Here is a 22,521-nt window from a genome sequence, read left to right on the forward strand (position 1 = left end):
GACACAATTTACAAATCACACTTTTCTCTGCAAGTTTTTATCGATTGCTCCAAGAGCAACAGTTGCCAAGGTGGTATTTAGGCAGCGGAACAGGGAACTGGGGACATGAAGGAGTATGGGGAACATGAGAGGAACAGGGGAAGCTGGAGGGTAAAGAGGAGTTCCCAGGGCCATAGGTGTTGAAGGTGGGGGTTTTTGCAAGTATAAGAAGAGCAAAGACATCGTACACAACACGTAAGAAATGCCCTTCATTCACTTTATTGTTCACAGAACTATTTGTTGAGAGGAAGTTGTTGCAAGAAGTCTGACAGTGTATGTGACAATAATGAGAGAGTATCTCTTTCCCTACTCCATCCAGATGAGCTAGAAATCATGTTCATGTTTGTGGATACTTTATTGTACTGGGAGCACAACTGGTGATGCACTGTGACCAAGTCCTTTCCAGAGTCCACAGTGCTAAAATCACCAGGTGTCTACTGTACGCCCTCCTCCCCCTGCTTCTTGGTGTAAATCTTTGCCTTGGATGCCATTTTCTGGCATTTTCAGTAAGAGCTGATTGTAAAGTATTTCATCTGTGTTGTTAATTACGTATTTGTAACATACAAAGAACTTGTGAGTGGGAAAGATTAAATGTCTTTTAATATATATTTTTAATTCAATAGCACTTTGAGATGAGTAATTTTTATTGTCCCACTCTTTTCCTTCCCACTGTACAAGGTAGTTTGCGACTTCCTCCTTTAATAATTTCGTTCTCTCAAATACAAAGAGAAAAGGGAAATATTTTGCAAGCAAATGCAAGATACCCTTCTAACAAGCACAGAAATTGGCAAGGAGGCTGTGCTTTTGGAGGCAGTAGCATCTGCAATCAATTTTAACTCATTTTGCAGTTGACTTGCTTCCAAGCTGATGGTTTTGTAATAATTTCGTACAAGATTCAAACAGAGGCTAGAATTCAGCTAGACTATACAGCTGCAGATGTACTGGCTGCACATGGTGTTACCTTCTCAGTTGTTTGACAATCACAGCCGTGTTGTCCAGTTCTTGCCTTGCTGGCCTAAATATCACGTTGGTAAGAGGTGGCATAGTGCGGTGGCCGACTCTCGCTGTTTCTGTAGAGTCAAAGGCTACAGGGAATCACCAAACCTCCATATGCAGCCCTCTTCCCCCTGGGGACATCCAGTGGTCTTGTCTTTTCTACACAGCCATTGGATTTAACAAAATTCATAGTACTGGAGTATCTTTTGTGATCTCTACCACTTTTTCAAGTCTTGTGGAAATCACCGACTGATCCAAAAATAGCATCAATGAGAGATTGATGGCCAAATGTAGACAGAAAACATTTTCTCATAAGCCTGTATCTTTAGGAGACCAAGCTAAAAAGGATGCTGTTGAATGCAGAAGGGTTCACGGAAGAGCCACAGGAAGAACTGAAGACCTGGCAAATGTGTCTCACAGTGAGCAAATGTTTGATTTATGCAAGAAAAACTTGAAAGTGATGAAACCACAATTTGCATGATATTCAGAGGAGAGTCCTTCTGATTGTATGGTTACTCATTCTCACCACAGTGATACTCAGTGGTTGGAAGCTAAAGACTAATCTAATGGGAAACAAGTAGTAAAACACTTGGATGTGATGTGTTGGTTGTTGTTTGGTTTATTTTTTCTTTTTTTGAGCCGTGATCATTAATCAGTGAATGTTTTTCTGTATAACACCATAAGAGTATTTTAATAATTGTGAGTCCTTTGCGTTAAGCCGTAATTTCTTTCAAGAAGGTGCTCTGGAGTTGCAGTAGAAATCAAGAACTCCTTGCACAACTTGACTAGGTGAGAGTTTTCATCGCTGTCTTGAAAGAGGCCAGATAATATGATCTCAATGATCCTTTTGGTCCCAAAATACAAGGAGAAACTTAGTGCAAGTGTGAACTCTTTGTGTAATAACTGGAATTAGAAAGCTGACGTGGGCTACTAATTACAGCTGGTTATACCAGAATGCCTACCTGACTGTGCCCTAATTTGCTTCTTGTTCTCCCCTAAGAAGATCTAAAGTGACAAGACACTAAAAACTTTCTTTAAAGAGAGCTCTTACTTTGCATTTTTATTTCATCACCAAGGATCTCAGTGCTGTACAAACAACAGTATAACCACCACTTGGTGAAGCAGAGCCTTCTTTGGGGTGGGATATCATAAATTTTATCTGAACCTAAGACATGACTGACCTTTCAGGGTAGAAAGTAAAGTGGGATCGGATGCCAGCAGAAACTGTTCACAGTATATGTAATGTTTTGCTGCTGGTAGGGTACCAGGTTTACTGTTCTGATGCGCTCTGTGCAGGAAATCTCACCTGGTGCTTTATCCCATCTAACTGGTTGAGATATTTTGTCTTCCATTAAAAGTCTGTGCCTTCCTCTCCAGGTACCTTCTGGGTACTGCTCTGTGATAACTCATTAGTAGGCCGTCACTCAGAAAAGTCTAAATTTTTTTTTTTTTTTTTTTCCTGAAACACTAGCTGTCAGATAGTATGTCTGTATGTTTTCAGAGGAGAAAGCATCAGGCAGGATCATTGTGAGTGACTATTTTCCCAATGGCTTAAAAGTTGTGGAGAGTCTTACGAGTCTGGTGCTTTACAGTTGTAATATTGCAGTGAATGATACTTTATTATGAAGGTTTCACTGCTAATGGAAGGTTTTTTCTGCAGGACCCACTTCTTTTGGTGTTTCTACAGAATGGTGCCAAAACATCCTTCCTGCAATTTCTGGATTATGTTCACAGTGTGATCCTCTAGGCACAGAACACTGTAGCACATCTCCAGGAGAGACAGTCCCTTTGCTAAAACTTGTAAGGGAGGGGCTCTAGCAGGAGCTGAGGGCACCAATAGCCACAACAGTATATCCACTACTGATAGGAAAGAACAGCAATTGATCAATGAAAGTGTTAACACTACCTCTGAAAAGCTGCACGTGTACTGCCTTACATGTGAGATGTTTCAGTACCCACCTCAGTGATTTTAACATAAACAAGTGTCACAGTGAAGTAAGTGGCCTTGTAGGACCAGAGGAATGGTTTATGAATCTTACTTGATCTCTCCTCTCACAAAGTCAGAGACGTTGAGGAGGATTTTTCAGTTAATTTTGTGGGTGTCGTGGTTTGATTGCAGAGTGACAATAAAACCGTGGCAGATGTATTGTTAACCCTCTCTCCCCGCTCTTCCCCCCTTAGCCCCTCCCTCTCCCCCCTTCCCACTAAGGACAGGCGATTGGGAGGGAAAGAAGGGCAGAGAGAAGAGAGCTGGAAAAATTAAAAATGTTTTACTAATGCTACTAATAGAAATAGAGAAAATAATACAAAATATACAAAACCAATCTTGAAACTCCCGGCAACTGCTCTGGCAGATGTAGGGCCGGCACCTGAAGTCCTGGACTGGACTCCGCAGCCAACCGGAGCTGGATTCAGTCTGACACTAGGCCTCAGTTCGCAGGGACAACTCGCAAGGTCCTCTCCCAATGTCGGCCATAAGGAAAAGGGACGAGATCCTCGTGATCTCCCACTTTTATAGGAAGTATGATGTGAATGGGATGGAATACTTTAGTTGGTCAATTTTCAGTTCACCTCCTGCTTGCACATCTCGTGGGATGCATCATTATCAATGACCTTGCATTCCATTGCTATGTCTACCAAAACATGTACCTAACTTTCAGGAAAACTGCAGTTAGTAAGAAGACTTTAGCTGACAGGGAAAATTCCCTAAAAGAGAAACTTGTTTTTAACAAAACCAGGACAGTGGGAAACTATATTACAAAAACATGCTTTTTGATGCCTATGGTGTTTGTACTACTTGGAATGAATAGCTCTATGTGCCTTAGTGTAAAAAATTTAGGCAAATGAAACTTAACAGGCCTGATATATATGTTGCTATTTGGATAACTAAAGAAGACTCTATGGTTCTGCTTCTTGTCTTTCACAAACTTGGTCTGAGTGCTGATCTGCACGTTTCTGTACTTTGTTTTTTAATAAAACTTAATTTTTGAGAACATAATGCCTTGATTTTACTGTTAAATACCTGATGCTGTGTATTTTTTTTACCTTCCCTGCTTGATTACTGCATTATCTGTAATCACAATGAGATATGTTAACATCTTTTTAGTTATGTAAATCTTGACAGCATCAAGTTATTAATATTATTTCTTTAATTCTAGCTGGAGAGCATTTATGTGTTAACTGTGACACAATTTGTGTAACCTTAGCCCACTTCTCTTATCAAAATGAATTCAATACCTCAGCATTACTTTGGGACTCAGTTGGCAACTTAACTGCCATAATTTTTCAGTAGCGGTGATGAATCAGCTTAATTTGAATTCCTTAATGAAAGTGTTGCACGTGTATGAAAGATCACTGCCCTTTAATAATAAGTATTGTTAATCAAGATCCCAGATTGTCTGATTATTCACATAAATCTAATCAGAAGTTGTTCTGAGTTGTTTCAAGTTGTGTTTTTAAAGCATTAAAAGTTCTACCCACCTCAGGTGTGCTAAGGCATGCCCAATACAGAAGGTTGTAGCCTCCATGTAGTGTTTGAAGGCACCTTTGATTGTTTTTTAGGTCCACAAATAATTACTTATTTTATTTTTAAACTGTGAGCTATTTTTTTCCATTTAGAAAGGTGTATTTGCCACTAGAATACATCTAATTAAATATGAAATGTGAGAATCTACGTGAAAGAGTCTTCAAGGACTTGTTAGATAAATAACTATATCTGAACTGGGTAGGGATGAGAAGAAGCTGGCTGGGTTTTCATTCTGTTAGTCCCACAGCTCTTGTTAAACCATCTCATTCCCTTCCTGAGTGCACCCCCTGTCACCCAAAAGTTGTCCAGATTTGATCTAGACTCTCATCTGATGCTTTCCCTTGGCCCAAGAGTTTTGAGTTGTTATGCCCTGTGGTTCAAGTATGTTGCAGCATGACATTTGGATGCTTTCCTCCCATCTGCCTTACTTCATGCTCTCCCAGTTGTTACAGATGTTCAGGTTGCTTACCAGCATATCCAAATTTTAATTTAAATTATTACTGTCTATGGCCAGCCTGAGCTAGTTGTTTGGCTTGGCTATGCTCAGCACTTTAGAGGAAGCCCTTGTTCACCAGCTAGGTAGGAAACCCTCAGGTAAGTTAAGAACATGCTGCTTCTGTTTTGCTGGTTTGTTTCTTAAAGTTGAACGCCACTCCCTACCTTCCTCCTGCCCCAAGGTGCCTCACTTCCTTCACTCTGTCCTAAGTTCTTTTAAAGCTTCTGGTTTTAGTCTCTTCCTCTCTTATATTTTTGCTTACTTGAAAATCAGATCCGTGCCAGTAGGCTCAAAAGCTTTTTCTTTGGCTCATTTCTTGGTGATTTCTTGATAACTTTTGCCCTGCCAAGTATCACACTCCATCTTTGGGATGAATTTCAGTCGTCCCCAAACCAGCTTCTTCATTTTGTCTTCCTTCTTGTTGTATGGTATCAATCCATCTAATAGTTGTAAATGCTTCTGAACCCTGCTGGCTGGCAGAGCAGAAAAGTCAGGACATGCTTATGCAGCTGATTTTTGTTTGCCGATGTGTTTGTGCCTGTACAGAGTGACACGCAGGCACTGCCTGAGAGGTGGGATTGTGCCGCGTGTCGGCAGCTCCTTCCTGGGAACAGGTTAAAGTTGGACAGACCTCAAGTCAGAGATTGTTGCAGTTTGCTTTCCACAAACTCTATACATCCCATATAGCATACTGTGCATCTTCTTGAGACCGACCTACGTTTCCAAGCAAAGAAAAACAACATAGGAGTTTTTAGTGTCACTGGCTGAATTCGTTACGTAGCCATAGCAGCCTTTCTGCATCTTACTCCCAAGCTGCCTTTTGGTCTTGAGTCGTCTTTCTCTCCTTATCTGCCTGTACAGACCGTATCTCATTGCTTCCATTTAATATTTCTGTAGGCCATGCTCAGCTCGGATAAAGCATTTGTCTAGGCTATAATCATTTGCTGTATATTGTAATTGTTGTCATTTTGTGCTTCACTCCTCTTACATTCCTCACCATGCTGCTTTAACAGGAATGCTTCTGCAACTGCCTTCATATGTTGACCCATTCCTTAGCTTCCTACCATATTACATCAAATACAAATTTCTCCTCTTTCCCTACAAGAATCAATACAGCTCTAGTTATGAAGCAAATTTATCCTTTCTTGTTTGTACCTCTTCTTTCGTGTTGCTCTTCCCTTATAATTTTTGCATACTTCTTGCTCTGCCGCAACTTGTGTTTGAGTCTTCTGTCTCCTCTGAAAATCAGCTTGTGCTGGAAATAATTCCTTCTCCTTACTTACCCTTCTGCTTTACTCTCCCGTTGTTCAGCTATCGCTCCCTGTTAATAACTGGGGTTACGAGTCTGAGACCAAGGCAGGAGGAAATGATGTCAGTGCCAGTAATAGTCACTAAATCAGTTCAGTTCAAAATTTCAGCAAGCGTGTGTCTTTGTTCAAGGCCTCAGGGCAATGTCACAGATAATTTTACCATTTTTTACATTAACCTAACTTAAAACTTTTCTGAAGTGGCTTTTAGGAAGCTTGCAACTCTTCTGTAATTGACTCATCAACTGGCTTAACTGCTAATGGATTAACTCCTTGTCCTGTGAGAACAGGATGGCTGACGCCCACTTTTTAGTCTGTTCTCTTTATTTGGAACCGAGTACAGATGGTGCTCTCTAAATGTGTAGTTTTAAAAGTCTTTCTAGAGCTGTTACTGGGAAGCAAATTGGATGTTTTGAACTGTAGCAGGGAGGACAGCTCCCATATTAATAGCAGAAAAAAGTCCATGTGATTTTTAAACCATTAAGAAATGTTTAGATGTCTTCTGACATGAGAAAATTTTGCAGTTTATTTGAAGTGATAGTGGTTTTAGGGATGTATACGTATTGACAGTATTTCTTCCTTATATTTATTGAAAACGTTTTTTTTTGCATTGCCTGTAGCTTTAGCGTAGTATCTCTAATATTACTTGGTTTAGATTGGGGAAGCAGAGGTTGTGCTCGTTAGCCTTCATTTGCTTTCTGTGTATTATTGGTTGGGTTTGTATGAATATTTGTTCCTGTTTTGCTATAAAATATCTTCAGTAAATACCTGGGGAAGAAACTGTTGCTCGAAGCCAAACATTAACAGTCAATTCCTCTTCCTCTGCTCTATCCAAAGGAAATTGCCATTAATAACCTTGTGTTAACAAGAATTGTGTGTGTGTGACAGAAATGTGGCACATACAGAGCATTCCAGTGAAGACCAAAAGCTAATCTGGATCTATGCGAGGCTGCAAAAACTGCTGTACTTCAGCTCAGGAAGGAGCCTCTGTTCAGGATAACACAAGTTTAGGAACATGTTTAAATGTTTTGCTGGACTGCAACTCTTCTGAATTTGACTGGGAATGGGGAAAGAAAGGCAGAACTTATGTGGGATTGCAGCTGTAATCTCAGAGTTTCAAGGTTTCTGTTGTGCTTTTGGTGTGGAGGCTCTGGAGGGTATCTTGAAGAGAAAAATCAAAATAGTTGCCTGCACAGCCGGTTCCTCTGATCTGCATAAGCTCTATCTAGATTTCAGAAGCTGAAATGGGGGTGGTTTTGAGTGTATAATGTACCTTGTGTAGACATATTTCAGAGACAACACATCGAATTCTGTACTGCCTTTATTTTAAGGGAATACACCTTGAGTGAAATGCCGACCCCAAGTAAAGTTGTGCCATTTGTTTGAGTGAGGCAGGATTTCATTTAGGGCCACAGATCTTTGTGGCAAAGTGAATAGTCACATGAAGAGGGAAAAGTAGCTCCAGTTAAACATTAATCCTCTTGGAGGTTAAGGGGATGGTGAAGGGTTTTCATATTTGTAAGCCAGAATGTTTGTTCACCAAAAAAAAAAAAAAAGGAGGAAAAGAGGGTATCATCCAAAGAAGACAGGGTACCACTGGAGTTCCTAAAGGAGAGCGGTTTTCCTGGAAGGGCAGTAGAAGAGGTGGAAGGATAGATTGGAGGGCAGCAGTGTGGCTGAGGATTGGATAAAGACTCTGGTTTCAGGTTTCCTGGAGAGATGAAAAAAAAAATGTAGTGGGGAAATGGCTTGAAAAATGATGATAAAGCAAGCATTGATGTATTTTGTTCAGTATGGCGATATCCACTTGGATATTTTTCCATCCTTTCCCTCCTTCATTCTACCAAGCACAGTTAGTGATCACTGGACACTACACAGTGCTGGAACATATTGTGTCTGAGAGGGAGATAAGATGAAGGTCACATCACTGTGGACAATTCCCACTATGTTAGAACCACTTCCAGAGGAAACTGATCTGTTCCCAGAGCAGAAAACATGCAGGTGTGAAGAATAGTAGGATATTTTGTTTTGGTACAAGTAGGTCATTTCCAAAAGTAAAGGAATAGGTACTTTTGAAATCGTCTTTCACTAGAGTTCTCATATTTGGAGCAGGCATGATCCTTTGGCTTCAAATATTCATCCAGAGGACAAAGGCATGACTCAATACATGGATGCAGCAGTGCAGGCCTCCTTATTCCCTGGGGACAGGGGTAAAGCAGAGTCAGAGATTGGTAAAGAAGCTTTGAGGAGGTTGGGACATAATTATCTTAGTACTTTGGATGATGGAGACAGAGTGTAATTTAAAACCAGGACTGAGTATATTTAGAAAATTTTTGCCTTATTCCGGAAGAAACAGATCACTTGGTCCGCCTCTTGGCAAAAAGGAGTTGCATGTTTATGTTAAGTCCTGGATGAAGATCCAGTAGGTTACTTTGTGGAAGTGACAAGGACGTGCAAGGTTTGTCTGAAGGTGCACTAGCAGCAGTTCCAATAGAACATTTGGTCAGACCAAAACCCGGGATGCTGTCTCTGAGCATGTTCAGTAGGAGATAAAGAATTATGAGAGCAGGCATACTGTGATATACTCTTCTGGCCTCCAGAAATTTACGATTCGGGGGATTTCTGAGCTAGACGTAGTGCCTTCGTGCTTAACAGTGGTGGATGCAGATCCATCCAGGCGAAGCCCCTCTGAACAGGAGCCCCTCTAAACATGCCAGACCGAGGGAGTAAAAAGGAGGCCTGGGAACAGTTCCTGCCTGCAGTGGAAGACAGAAGTCAGTTCACTGGTCACAGAGCAGCTACCAGGTGCCAGCACAGACATGAGGTTGGCCAAGGAAGTCTGTCATGCAGTATTACCTCAAAGTTTCTCTTAAACCACTTGAGACTGAGTAAGGAGCTCGGGTCATGGATGGAAGGCTGTACTGAAAGAAAAGGACATTCAAGAATGAACTGAATGTGGCAAGGAAAAGGGAAGCGCCACTTCTTTACTGTCAGACTAAACAAAAAGACTGGACTACTCTGTTATGGAGTTAAAGATTAATAGCCTGTTTTATGTGCCCTGAGAACACCATTCACAAAGGGGGAGTATTCAGAGGTGCTCTGTTACTCCCGCTAGACAATGTACTCAGGATAGCATATATGTTACAAGATGATCCTATAGTCAGTAGAAAACAAAAAAAGAGAGATCCAGAGAGACTCGCATACCCAGTGCTGGGAAATGTACCTTACCAAACAAGTACTTAGCGTAAGTCAAAGATGCATTGTTGTGATGACAGTTCTGACAAATCTGCCACCAAGTTTGCTTTTAACTTGATACTTCTCTCTCTGGTCAGGCTTACCACACAAAGTACTGAGTGTTCAAGTAATAATTAGATCACTAGAGCAACCAAGGAGGAGGAAGTCTCTTGTCTTTGAAATAATGCAGAGAAGAACCCAAACACAGCCAAAAAATATGCATATGAGATGGGACACAACCTCAAGATTAGGAAACAAAAAAGAGGTGGAGCAAGTAGAGGCTTGCTTTGAAACAGAAGGTTCATATGATACATCAGTAAACTTGCCAACCATTAAGATTGATCCCAGGAACCCAGTATGTATGTGAAAGCAATTAAAACGCGTGGAATACGTACAGTGATAGAAAGCAAGATTGTGTAGAAAAAGAGATGTATTTATTTTCTGTTGAGGAATCACAGTGAGAAAACATTCTGATTTGAGAAAAGAGGAAGGGAACAGTGTGCTCTTCCCCTACGCTAGGTTGAAACTGAGGGAAGAACTGAGCCTGACTAGGTATACTGGAAGTGATTTAGTCTGAAAGAACAGTAAATATTAATCTGTGTTTTAAGAACAGCCATGTCCTTTCTGGTTTCTTTTCTCGGTGTCTGTTTTTGCACTGGTTGTCCATTCTGGTGTGCAAGGATGCCGATGACACATGTGCATCCTGAACTAATCAGAGAGCCTATCATTTTAAAATAATTTTTCCGATTCGAAGGGAAGGGTGTGGAACACCCACAGGCTTGGATCATCCTGATGTTGCTTGCCTGTGTTAAGCCTGGTTTTGAGTATGATTGTGCAGGGGCTCTGTGAGCGACTACAGCCTCCACCTCTTGGTCGGCAGCCCCAAGGCAGAGGGAATGCCTGAGCTGTCAGATGTGAGCTGCTTAGTCTTTGTTGAAAAACCGTTGTCTTTTTTTCAAAACCTTCTCCATCTATCTCCCTCTCAACTTCTGTAATCATGTAATTTAAAGGCAAGAGGGCATGCTCATGGTGTGTTTGGGTTTGAGGTTTTCTTTTTACCCTCTGGGAATTTTCCATAGCTTATTTACTCATGCGAAGGTTTGGTCATGAACCACATCGAAAACTGAAATATCTTGTTCCTTGAAACCTGTTAATTTTATAAACCACAAGCAAAATATAGTGAGGCAGCTGCATTGAGAGTTTTCCCATATGACCCAGCACTAACCTTAGCCCAGCCCAGCCAGGCTAACTGGGAGGGATGGCTCACCCTGCCCCAGCTGGGCTTGAGGCAGCTCATGATCAGAAACTATCAGTTGGGCAGAAAAGTTTCTAGCAGCCACCAGACGTTCTTCCTCTGGAGCCTGATGAGTTGACTTGTAATTCTTGAATAATCTTGATTGCCTAGGCTTTTTTTCATTATCCTAGGATGCATATATTTATTAATTCCACAGATAATTAGAGCAAAGGCACTTCATTTTTACTGGCTCTGTTCACTGCTTCCCAGCATGGCCCCCCACCTCCCTTCCCTGAGATTGTACCTTTATTATACATTTATTTCCATATGTTTTTTCATCTAATCCAGATATGAACTGTCACTCTTAATAATATGATATCCATGTGGCAGAACTGAGGCTCCATTTTTTTGTATCTCTGAGTAGCTATCATCTTGTTCTAGCTCTTTTCCTGCTTGCCAATTAAAGCCCATATTTTGGTACCAGGTTGGGAGGAGTGTTAACTTACCTGCTAACTTGCACATGACTGAAGAAAGTGGCCGTAACGAAAGCAGCTCTAGGATCTGAGTTTCCTGTAGCTAATGAGGGGATACTAGAGTGAGTCAACCAGACCTGTGCCTTGTTGAATTTTATTGTCTCTCCCTACAATGCTCAGTAAGATATAAGAACCAGAATGAGCCTCTCTCCGGACATAGCCTTCCTTCCTCAAAATCCTAAGTCTTCAGTCTTTTGTATTCTTTCTCCAACATCCTTAAACAATAACTGCTTTTAAATTACCTGAAAGGCTTGGGATATTGTTTATGTTGGGGTCTGTTTCCTGTTTTCGCACATTTTGGTTTTTTCAAGGTTGCTTTTGCTTTTTGTATTCCAAGTGCACACAAAGAAATGCCTTACTCTTAAGTCATCGTGACTGTATGAGGACATCTGTGTATTTCGGTGTGGTTTTTTGTTTTGTTTTTGCTTTTTTTCCCCAGAGAACATAAAAACTATCCTGCTGTGTTAAATGCCCCTCTAGGCTAGCGTAGTACTGTTTCTGATGTTTGCTGGTGAGTGATACTTCAAATATGGGATGATTGCTTCAGTGTTACACCCTTCCTGATCAGCAATTTGGACTTTCCTGAGCTGAAGGAGGTTTCTGGACCATTAAGCTTTAATAGCTGCCTACAGACCTACACTTCATGAGTTCATGTAGTCCTGGTTTGAATCCTTGTGTTCTTCTGGCCTCTGCAACGTCCCATGGCAATACGTTTCGCAATTTTATTAGATATTGTGTCTAAAAAGTACTTCCTTTTTGTTTATTTTAAACCTGCTGTCTGGTAATTTCATTATGTGCCCCCTAATTCTTATTTTGTGAGGAAATGTTCTTCACACCATTCATGATTTTGTAAGCTGTTCGTGAATGGATAACTTCTGTTTTCTGAGCTGGAGAGTACAAACCTGGGAGAGCCATGAGCAATTAAAATTCATCGTGTTATTCTTCTCTATATGTTTTGTAGAGCACACACAATTCAATATGCAAGTGCCCAATGATTTACATTGCTGTGTCTTCTCTGACCACCTAATGATACTGTTTGTCCTTTTAACTGTTGCTGATGGCTGATGTGAAATGACAGAGGGCTATCCACAAAAAAAATGTAAAAAAATTCTTTGATGTGGCAATACTAGAGTAGATCCTGTCATTGTATATGCGTATAGTTAGGGTGTGCATATTTTCTTGTGTGGATAACTTCACACTTTCCATCATTCAAATTCATCTCTGATTTTATTGTGGAGTGATTTATAAACTCTGCATGTCCTCAAGTGTAGATGATGCTGTCTGAGATCACCTTCTATTGTCTGCATATTCTTGAAAGAACCGCTTTTATTAAGACAGGAATCATACTCTCTCTGAACATGCTTTCTCTGTGTTTAAATTTCACATAGCTCTTCCTGTATGGATGAGAGCTGGCTTGGGAGCCATTCATCAACAGCAGAAAATTGGCTGACTGCTATAAAGCCATTGAGTTACTATTTCATTTTAAGGGACTTAAAGGCTGCCTTAAGGAAGCAGTGGAAGAGGTGGGGGGGTTTGTTGCTGACACTTGATGTGCAGTTGTTCTGTTCAAACAGGAATGTGTTCAAACCACACCTACCGTCCTGGAAGAATTACCAGCAGTCATGCTGTAGTTCACTGGCAAAGTGTTTCTGCTGTGAATGTAGTCATATTAGTGCAAAGACCACTAGAAGGAAAGTGGTCTGTCTTTTACTCATGAGAAAATCAAGCTGGACCTGCCTCTTAAAGGCTTTCTGCTGGTACTTACGGGTTTTTTCCTCCTGCACTGCTAGCTACTCTGCCAGAAAGCTACAATGTGAAGTTCCTCATAAGCGCTATTTCTATTCACATCTGCCCTTTTAAAATTTTTCTTGCAATTTTGAATACTTGTATTAATACACATGCAAAAAAAGCCTATTCTGCACCTCCGTAATGTGGGCTGAGTGAATGTGTAGTAGGAGTTGGTTGCTTTAAAACAGGCATCTAGGCTATTCATGAAACCCGTGAGAGGCATGGAGCTGTTAAATATAAGTGTTCCATGGGTACCTCCTGCCTTTCTGGAGCAGCAGCAAGGGACCGAGGAAGAAACTGTCAAGTCATCTCAAGTGACACTAGATGTGTGCGTTTAGACAACCAAATCGCATATATTGTGTGTTGCTTGATGTTGAGGGTTACTGGAGCTTGCACCTTGCCTTTCCAGCTGGTGCTGGGATAGAATTTGCGGCTTGAGTTTTGTTGTTCATGTGGCAGCACTCTGCAATATCAGGCACCTGCTAAACGAGGCATCTGGGAGGCTTGTAAATTCTGTCTGTGTGGCAGGTAAATTTGTAGTGAAATAATAGAAGTCCAGAAATAAAAGCAGCCCAGTGCCTTTGCAATCCAAGTTTTTCCCAACTTTCTCTGTGGTTTTTGATCTGTGATTTCACTTGAGTATCCAAAACACAGAACATAAATCTCTTTTGCACTGAAGCAGCAATGAGGACTCGCCCAGTTCAATAAACGAATGCTTTTCCATGCATGTAGAGACTATGCAAATGAGAAGCTTGTGAGTGTATTATTGGGGGCTGTCTGTATTAAGCCAATTACTTAGCCTTTATTCTAAGGGATCATAGGCGTGAAAATCCAGCTATGAATGTAATGCATCCCTGTAGCTGCCTGCATGTGACCTCTTAGTCTGATCACCAGTCTTCGTGTACTCTGTGAACCTACCTATACCCTGCATCCTCTGGTGTAAAAATGGTTCTTGTATTGGTGCAGAATATTTTTTTTCCTCTCTTTATGCAGAGTAATAAGTCTGTAGCTAAACTGTATTTGAAGTCCACATCATATATTATCAAATAAGTTGCTTTGTGTATAAAATTGTGGAGCACTATCTGTTTCTGAATTTTTCTCTATCGTGTTTAGTGTGGTGTGGTTTTTTTTTTTTTGTATCAAAGTTGCTGTCACTGGAAGCCGTAAAATGGGTATTACTTTTCTTGCTGATTTTATAGCACCCAGAAGTGTGCAAGACATTTCACACTGCAAGGTATTTCACCTGCCCAAAGAGTTTCAGAGCTTGTCTTCACCTAAATTTTCCAGTTATAACAGTGTAAATACATTAGCCCAACAGGCTTACCTGTTGGAAGCAGAACTTGTTTCGGCAGGGAGAGTCCTGGTAACTGGCTTGCCTGCCTTTTTTTCCAATTGATGCTACACTCCTCAGTTGTGAAACATGAAACATTTTTTCACTGTTTTGGGGGTTGTGTTGCCTTTTTTTTTTCTTCCCCAAAGAGTTGTTGAAATGAGAGTGCGGAAGTGCAGATTTCTCACCATGTCTTGCAGCAAACCCAGGTTTGTTCTGTTTTGTCCCTCTGGTGTCTCTTCGACTTCTTCATTGCAGAACTGCTGAATGCATTTCCTCAGTTTTGCTCTTTACAAATTTTATGGAGGTGGCTGTGTCATACTGTCTCCTGGTCTGTAGTTAACTACCCTTTCAAATAAGCCCATGCCAAATTTTGTCAAAAGCACTGAGGCCTTCATGAATGTGATTCTGACAAATTGCTTGACTACTGCTGGGATCTGTGTCTGTTTTTTTAATCTTTTGTTACAGAAGTAAATTCTGGCACTTTTTTTTGGTGAATAAGTTGTCGCAGAATTTTAAAGTGCTGACAGCTCCCATCTTGACAGCAGACTTTTATTTCATGAAACTTAAGTTGTTGTGCTTGCAAAATAAGAATCCTTCAAGTTGAGGTTTCTCTGTAATTTAACAGTATTTTTGACCTCATTGAAGTTAGTATTTAAGACCAAAATGTGTTTTCAAGTTTAGGTATAAATTAAAGGCTTGTGCTTAGTGACATTTCAGTTCCCTGGTGTCAAGTATCGTGAAAAGGGAACAGGATGAAAATGCATTGCTTTTATTTTCACTCCAGTCTCTTCCCATTTCATTGATTTGTTTGTCTATGTTTTCTTCTTTTCTAGCGTTCTAGAATGCCAAGGGCTGCCCATTGTGAATGGGCAATGCGATCCCTATGCCACCGTTACCTTAGCAGGACCCTCCAGGCAAGTATTGCATAAACAAAAGCTTCCATTTCATAAGGGTGGCTTCTGTTTCCTTTGTCTATTAGAAGTCTGCATTCTCCGATGGACAGATGGGAGTATTTAGACACCACTAGAATATGTTAAGTGTTCATGAGTGCATGTATGAACTACTGAATGATAGTAAGTCATCTGAGGCTTGTTTCAGTCTGAATAGTTTGAATATCCTGAAGTACGTAATTTGTGGTTAGGCTTAATTTGTGCATATTCTCACCTCACAGTTGGAGACCACTTATTGAGCAAATTCATTGCCTAATTTTGAGCAGGGGCAGAAGAGGAAGCTGAATACATCAACATCTTGCAACGTATGCACGTTTTTATGTGAATATTTAGAGTATTTTCACTTTCAAGGTGTGACAAATTAACGTGTATTTCAAAATCCCTAGGTGTTTCAGTCCTATAATTTGATAGATGTGGACATAATAGCATGGATAAAATTTGGAAAGAGGTTTTAGTTATGAGATTCTGCATATAATACTCTTCACTTAAAATTTGGGATTAAATTGTTGTGTTATAATATAAGAATTTCCCATGCTGTTGGATGTCACTGTTTTTGTTTCTGCTTATCCACAGTCATCTGTGACCTCAAAGAATCAGATTTAGTAGCATGGGTTATTTGTAAAGTTTTACAACAATTTATTGAAAATACTATGAAGTGCATTCTTGACAAATACCTTGCATGCAGAGAAGTCTTTGAGACTGGTCTGTGTTCTTCAGCTCTGTCTAGGTGTATTGTGCCTTATCTCCATTAATGAGCTGTGTAATTGCGTTGTACACTTTGATGTTTTAAAGCCTGTAACTTGTTCAGTTGGTACTGGGTGGCTATTACTGAAACTGTAAGGAGACTTTTTGACTAACCCTTGTGTCCTTGAGTGTCCAAACTTACCTGTCTTTATCTGCTTCCCTCTGCCCCTCAGTCTGGGAATAAAGAGCATAGCTGCATCCTATTCCTATCTGGGTTTTGGTGGGAAGACGGCTTACCTCCTATCTCCAGCCAGCAGCATGTAGCTTATTCCCATCCACTCCTTTGTAATTGCTCAATAATTGTGCTTGCCTTAATCACCTCCTGTTCTACATTCCGCTTCCCAGTCCCCTCCCAGATGCGCTTATCTGTAAAGAAGCTGACTGACAAGTGTGACTGATGAGATGGAATAGGCAATCTGCCCTACGTCCTGGAGGCGATTAGTCTCTCTTATCTCTCAGCTCTTTCCTCGGAATAGTGGGATATTCTTAATCCGTACAGTATTCTCCTCTGGATTTTTCAATGCGTCTCCTTTTGGAGTAGGAAAGCTGCTTTATTCTGCTGCATTTATGCAGTACCGAGCATAAAAACATCAACAAAAGTGCTGCTCTTCGTGTGATTTGTACCTAGAGAGCCATCAGACTTCCTGACCAAAACTGTTTCTAGGCCTGTATTATATATGAGAAAACACTATACTGGTGGGCTGGCCCATTGCAGTCATGCAGGAAGCCTGTAGCAGCACTGGGAATGAGACCCAACTTTACTTGACCTCTGTAAAAGAGGACATAGAATTCCCCGGTTCATAGAAGCAATTACAAGCTATCTAAGCAGCTTTGCTGCATGAGAAATGAGGGATAGATTCTGGGATGAAATGATTAGTAGGTCAGTTTTCCACATGGCTGATGCGCCTCTCCATCTGCGTCTGTTTTATCTATGCCGCCTTATTACCGCAGAGCCGTAGGGGAAGATGGGTGACATGGGACAACGCAGGGCTCTTCACTTGTAGGTAACAAGAACAAATCAAGCATAGGTTCATAACGTTTGGAAGTCATCAAACAGCTGCTGGCTGGCCTGCGTGCAGTGCAGCGGCTGGCGTCAGCCCAGCGCCAGGCAGTCGGATGTGGGTGTTCTGACAGGCCGGCCCAGGCAGATGGCACAGCCCGTGGAGGGTGAGTGGGCAGCGCCCAACTGTGTCAGGCCTCTTGCCTGCTCTGGTTGCTACAGAGCAGTAGAAATTTCAGAGATTTCTGTTCTGCACCACTCATGATAATTCAACAACGTAACATTAACTAGGTGCTGTTTGGGCTGCAGGGAAAAAGGGTGGTAATACAGCAATATAAATATTCTTACTGAGAAAATAATTCGAAGGGTTTTTTCATTATTTAACACCACCGAAAAGCATTCATTGATTCCTCAGCCCAGGATTATAAAATATAAAACACAGAAATAGCTATGCCAGTCTTCCTGTCTCCTGTGCTTTTAGGGTATGAGGAATTTTTGAGTCACATCAAGACTGAGGCCGTTGCCCAAATGTTGCTGCTCAGAGCTCCATTCTTGCCAGTTGCCTTGTACGGATATAACATTCTGCTGGATCAAGCATGTGACAGAATCGGGGTTCAAGGAGTTGTGTTTCAGAGGATAATAAACTGTGATTACTGCCACTTTAGAGAAATAGGCTTGCAGTGAATCTCTTGAGTGTGTGTGACTTGTGTGTGCCTGCTGTGCTGGAGCCACATGGTGTTCCAGTTTGATCAGATAAATCAACTGGGTGGCTATTTGTTCCTCAGTGGCTCTGTTCTTAGACGATGCTTCTGCTAACATTGTTTCTTACCTTTTTCTCTCTTTCCTTAATTCAGATCGGAAGCCAAAAAGACGAAAGTTAAAAAGAAGACCAACAATCCACATTTTGATGAAGTGTTTTATTTTGAGGTTGGTATTTCAAAGGAATGGGTGATAAGCTGAAATACTACACTGTAGATAGTTGGCACTTGGCACAGCATCCTGCTCCATGCTGCGCCAGCTGTCTTCTTTGCAAACTGGTTCAAAGCACGGTGCAGGGGAAAGAAGTACCCAGGATCAGACTGTTTGCTGAGGGAGCGGTATGTTGCTTTAGCTCAGGTGCCCTATAGGAAAAGCTTCAACGTGGGCATTTGTGAGCAGCAGGCTTTACGCTCTATCGTGAGTCACCCCAGAAGAGTTTTGAAAAAGGCCACTTAAAAATGGGATTTAAAAAAAAATATATAATTTTTTTTTTAGCTGGTGGTTTTATAGCTGCTCCACCCTGTCTTTCCCAGTCAATGGGAGTAAGGTTTTCTGCTGGGAATGCTGAAAACTGTAGAGGAAAAATACATTTAAACTAGATATTCTGGCTGCCTACCAGTCTGCTGCAATACCAGTGCCTTTCCTCCAAGTGGGTGAAACCTCTACTGCTTTATTTATTACAGGGAATTTTCAACAAGTCCAGTTGAGACAAAGTGTAACTTTCATGAAAGTGCTCGTTTTGGTTCTTTCTGGCAAGAGTAGCAGTAATTGTGGTGTGTCCATACATATATGTGCATGTGTTTATCATTTGGATACCTCTTGGAACTTTTCATTCTGTCTTTTAAACTATGTGTATCTTTTTTTTTTCTCTTGAACCTCTTAGTCACAACTACACTTAACTGTTCTATTTCAATAGATACCTTAAGGATGGTATGATGACAATGTGGCATAAGGAAGTTCATGAAAAGCCAGAGTAGTACAATGCAGTTGGCAAATCATTGAAAAGCCCTTTCTGCCCACACGGCTCACATCATTCAGGTCACATTTATATTAGAAGTTGTTGCTGGCATAGGGATGGCACCTGGAGATGTGGTTTCTCAGGTCACCTCAGGGGCACAGACAGCCACATCAGGAAGGAGAGCTGGGGAGAGAGGAGCCAAACAGTCACCATTGCGCTGTGCGGATCTGAAGTGCAAATACCACTCTTGGCAGTGCCAGTAAGGGACTTATTGCTGTCTTCCCCCTCCTTCTACAAACCACCGTCTTTGCCCAGAAGCTGACAGTTGTACCAACTAATCTAAAATCGGTCATACCAGCAGAAATGTACTCTCGTTGATGTCATGGATCTGAGGAGCAGATATAGCAAGTTCTTCATTGGCAGGAGCACTTCCTCACTGCCCAAAGGGCTGGACACCCTGAGGGTTGGCTGGGATAGCTATCTAAGGTAATCTTTCCTCTGGTAATCCAATACATCTCTTCCTAGGGTATAACTTCACTGCAGGCTTAACTTTAGCTAGCAGAGAGTCTTCATGCCTGCTTGCTTGACTCCGTGAGACTCTGTGGGTGTGCTGCAGGGGCATGGTTGGTGGGGGCAGATCCCATGGCATGGAGGTGTCTGTGTTCACTCGGGGCTGCTCAGGATTTCAGTCTGTGACCTGACCCTGAGCTGCAGCCTTTGGCAGTGACACAAAAGCGATGCTATATATAAATAAACTAAAATGGGCTTCCTTGTTCTTAACATAGGCAGTTCTGGAGGCATCTGACAGCGAGAGTTTTTTAACGAGATTTAATCCAGGAATTCAGCCTGTAAACCATGAAACTTCACCTGTCTGATTCCTCAGCCTTCTGTGTGCTGCAGAAACAGTGAGCGTTTGGTATTTAAACACCAAACTTGGCAGATGGTGTTGTATCAGGGGAGGAAGGAGAGAAACAGAAAGCATCTTCCAGCTGGAGTTGTGAAGGGGACTAGAGGCTTGCATAGCTTGCCTTTATGCTGAGAGCTGGGTTGCACACAAGTATCAGCAAAAGCAAAACCTGAACTCAAGCCCATGGCCCCAGTTGTTCTGCTAACTCAGAGCAAAATGTTTTCCGGGTGGGTAAGAACAGAGCTCGGGAAATGTCTGAATCAGCCAGAAGTCTGAAACATAAATGTACCCTTAGTGCAGACAGAGTCATCATAGATTTGTGTCATTTTGAGAGTAGTTAGTACATATCAGGCTAAATGTCTCCAAGGAACAAGGTTCAGTGGAACTGCTGTGACTGGGAAACACATTCACTAACGAGAGACGGGCAGAGATGTGGCTGGTGCACGCGAACGGAGCGCTCTGATTCCTGTGGAGCCACACAGATTCATACTGTTGACAGCGGTGTCACTTACTCCTTCCAAACAGCTTCATCAGCTTTCCTTCAGTCCGCTAGCACAGCAATTGCCTCCAAGGAAGAAGCCGATCTGTCAAAGGCAGTGGAAGGGTGCTTCCCTTACTGCAACCAAAAAGTCGCATAGATTTAATTTTCTAAATGGAAAATAGCTCAGCATTCGTTTGGGATATCTAAGGGCTTATTTAAAGGGTGCTGTGAGCGAAACTTGCACCTGATGGTTAGGAGCCATTTTCGCCACCACTCCAGCTGCAGGGTGCTGTGCAAGTTCGGAGTTCTATATGCAGATACAGGAAAATGCCCCTCTTACAGGAACTGAACAAGGTAGTGCTGGGGACCTGTTTGCAAACCTGTGTGCGCTGACAAAAACTGAGCAGCTGATAACTCACCAGCTTTGCCTAAAGAAAGGGACCAGCATGGCAGAGTTGTAGCCCCTTTTTTGTAAAATGGTACATGGCAGCACTGTGGACTGGGAGTTCCTTTCTCTCTGGTTTCATCCTTGGAAAGATGGACCTCATGCAGCTATCTTGTTAAGAATATCACTCTTGAGCTATATTAATCTGCACACTAAGCAGTCGTACAGGCGAACGGGACCTTGTACATGGAGACTCCAGCAAAATTTCAGAAAACTGTTTACTTAAAAGTGATGTACCATAAGTAACACCTATGCTATAACTTTTTTTAACAACTCATGTTACAAACAATAAAACACAAGTTTGCTTCCTTATTAAAAATTACACCACTAGCTTCACTATGGTAGTAGCAAATGTCTTTTGCAGTTATGTAGGATAACTTGTTGAAGCCACAGGGAAAACACTTGCAAGGATAGGGTGAGAAAATTTGTGCTGAGCTGCTGAAGTTGTAGGCTGTATTTAAATCCTTCGTACTCTTGGGCTTGCAGGGGCACTTGATCCAGTTATAGCGCAGAGGGTTTGGCTCCAGTGGTGCTAGTACCTTTTAGCTTTTATGTATCACCTTGAAAATGGTGCCTGCCTCATACATACGCACTTTAAAAAGGCTTTATTGAGTTCTTTTCTGGTTCCTCTCTACTTGTGCAGCTCTGTCTTTGCCTCCCTTGTTTGTACCATCTTCATTTGATGTACAATATAAAACCAAAAAGTCAAGTTTACAATAAGAGCCAGTTTTTGTGAGTGGGAAGTATTAAGCCACAAGCCTATTTAAACCTACAATAAAGTTCAGCTTCTGTGTGCAACCAAGAGCTGAACCCACACATCATACACACTTGCGTTTGATCAGTTCCTGCTGTGGTTTCAGCTGGGTGGGGTAGCCTTTTTCTCAAGTTTCTGACGCACTATGCAAAAATACAGCCATCAAAGTCTTTTTATAATCACGCTAGAAAACCAATTTTAAGAAATGTTTGTACAAAACCTTTTTTTTGCTAATGCTCTACACTTACAGCTGTCTTCCTGTTATTTTCTGCTTGGGCTTTGCCGTTTATCAGTCTTGCAAATAGGGTTGGTGAACTGTGCACCTGGTTCCATATTCTGATATACATAACACAGGCTAGCATCTCTTGGGCAATTGATCTGCTTGATGCATTTTGTATGAGCATGATAAATTGACTTCCAGGATATCAGGACAGGCAGAACTTCCCACTTTTATTTAAATCCACTGTAAAATGTTTATAAGGGTGATTTTATTTTGTTTTCCCCTCTTCAGAGTGCCTCAGGACATCTGTTGTACAGCTGTATTTAAAACTTAATTATTAATTGCCCTTTTATTTCGCTAGATGGATTATAAAAGTGGTATTCCTTTCTGTGTTTTTTCTTTTGTCAATGTAAACTCAAAATACTGTAGTAATATTAAAGACATCCTTTCTCTGTAAAGAAACTGTAGAGTATCTAGTTACTCTTGGTTATGATTCTGTAATCACCACTTTTGTATAGTGAGGAATGTGTTTAGCCAACATGTTTATTCACGTACATGGATGTTTTCAGAATCAGGACTGAAATTACTGCTGGTAGTATAAGACTCTGATCTTCCAGGGCTTTGTACAAGTAAGATAGGAACACGTTTAGATCAATTTGTTAAAGTTTTCTCCTTTTTATTAGGTTACAAGACCCAGTAGCTGCAACAAGAAATCCCATTTTGATATTGAAGATGTTGATGAAGTTGACAAAATGGAGATTAGGTAACATAAACCACTTTGTATTAATACACCTGTCTTCCAAAGTTGTGTAACTTT

General features: G+C 41.3%; 1 protein-coding gene across 2 annotated transcripts in view; it reads left to right on the forward strand.

Annotated features, from left to right (window-relative positions):
- The window catches only part of RASA3 (RAS p21 protein activator 3), a 134,131-nt gene that overhangs the window by 84,044 nt on the left and 27,566 nt on the right, over positions 1–22,521 (forward strand). For both annotated transcript variants that reach the window (XM_065651437.1, XM_065651442.1), the window contains exons 6-8: positions 15,320–15,400; positions 18,035–18,107; positions 22,388–22,467. In XM_065651437.1, coding sequence (XP_065507509.1) covers positions 15,320–15,400; positions 18,035–18,107; positions 22,388–22,467 — 234 coding nt within the window. The remainder of the gene's footprint in view (positions 1–15,319; positions 15,401–18,034; positions 18,108–22,387; positions 22,468–22,521) is intronic.

This window comes from Caloenas nicobarica, chromosome 1 (genome assembly GCF_036013445.1).
Source record: "Caloenas nicobarica isolate bCalNic1 chromosome 1, bCalNic1.hap1, whole genome shotgun sequence".
In the NCBI taxonomy this organism is placed as follows: Eukaryota; Metazoa; Chordata; class Aves; order Columbiformes; family Columbidae; genus Caloenas; species Caloenas nicobarica.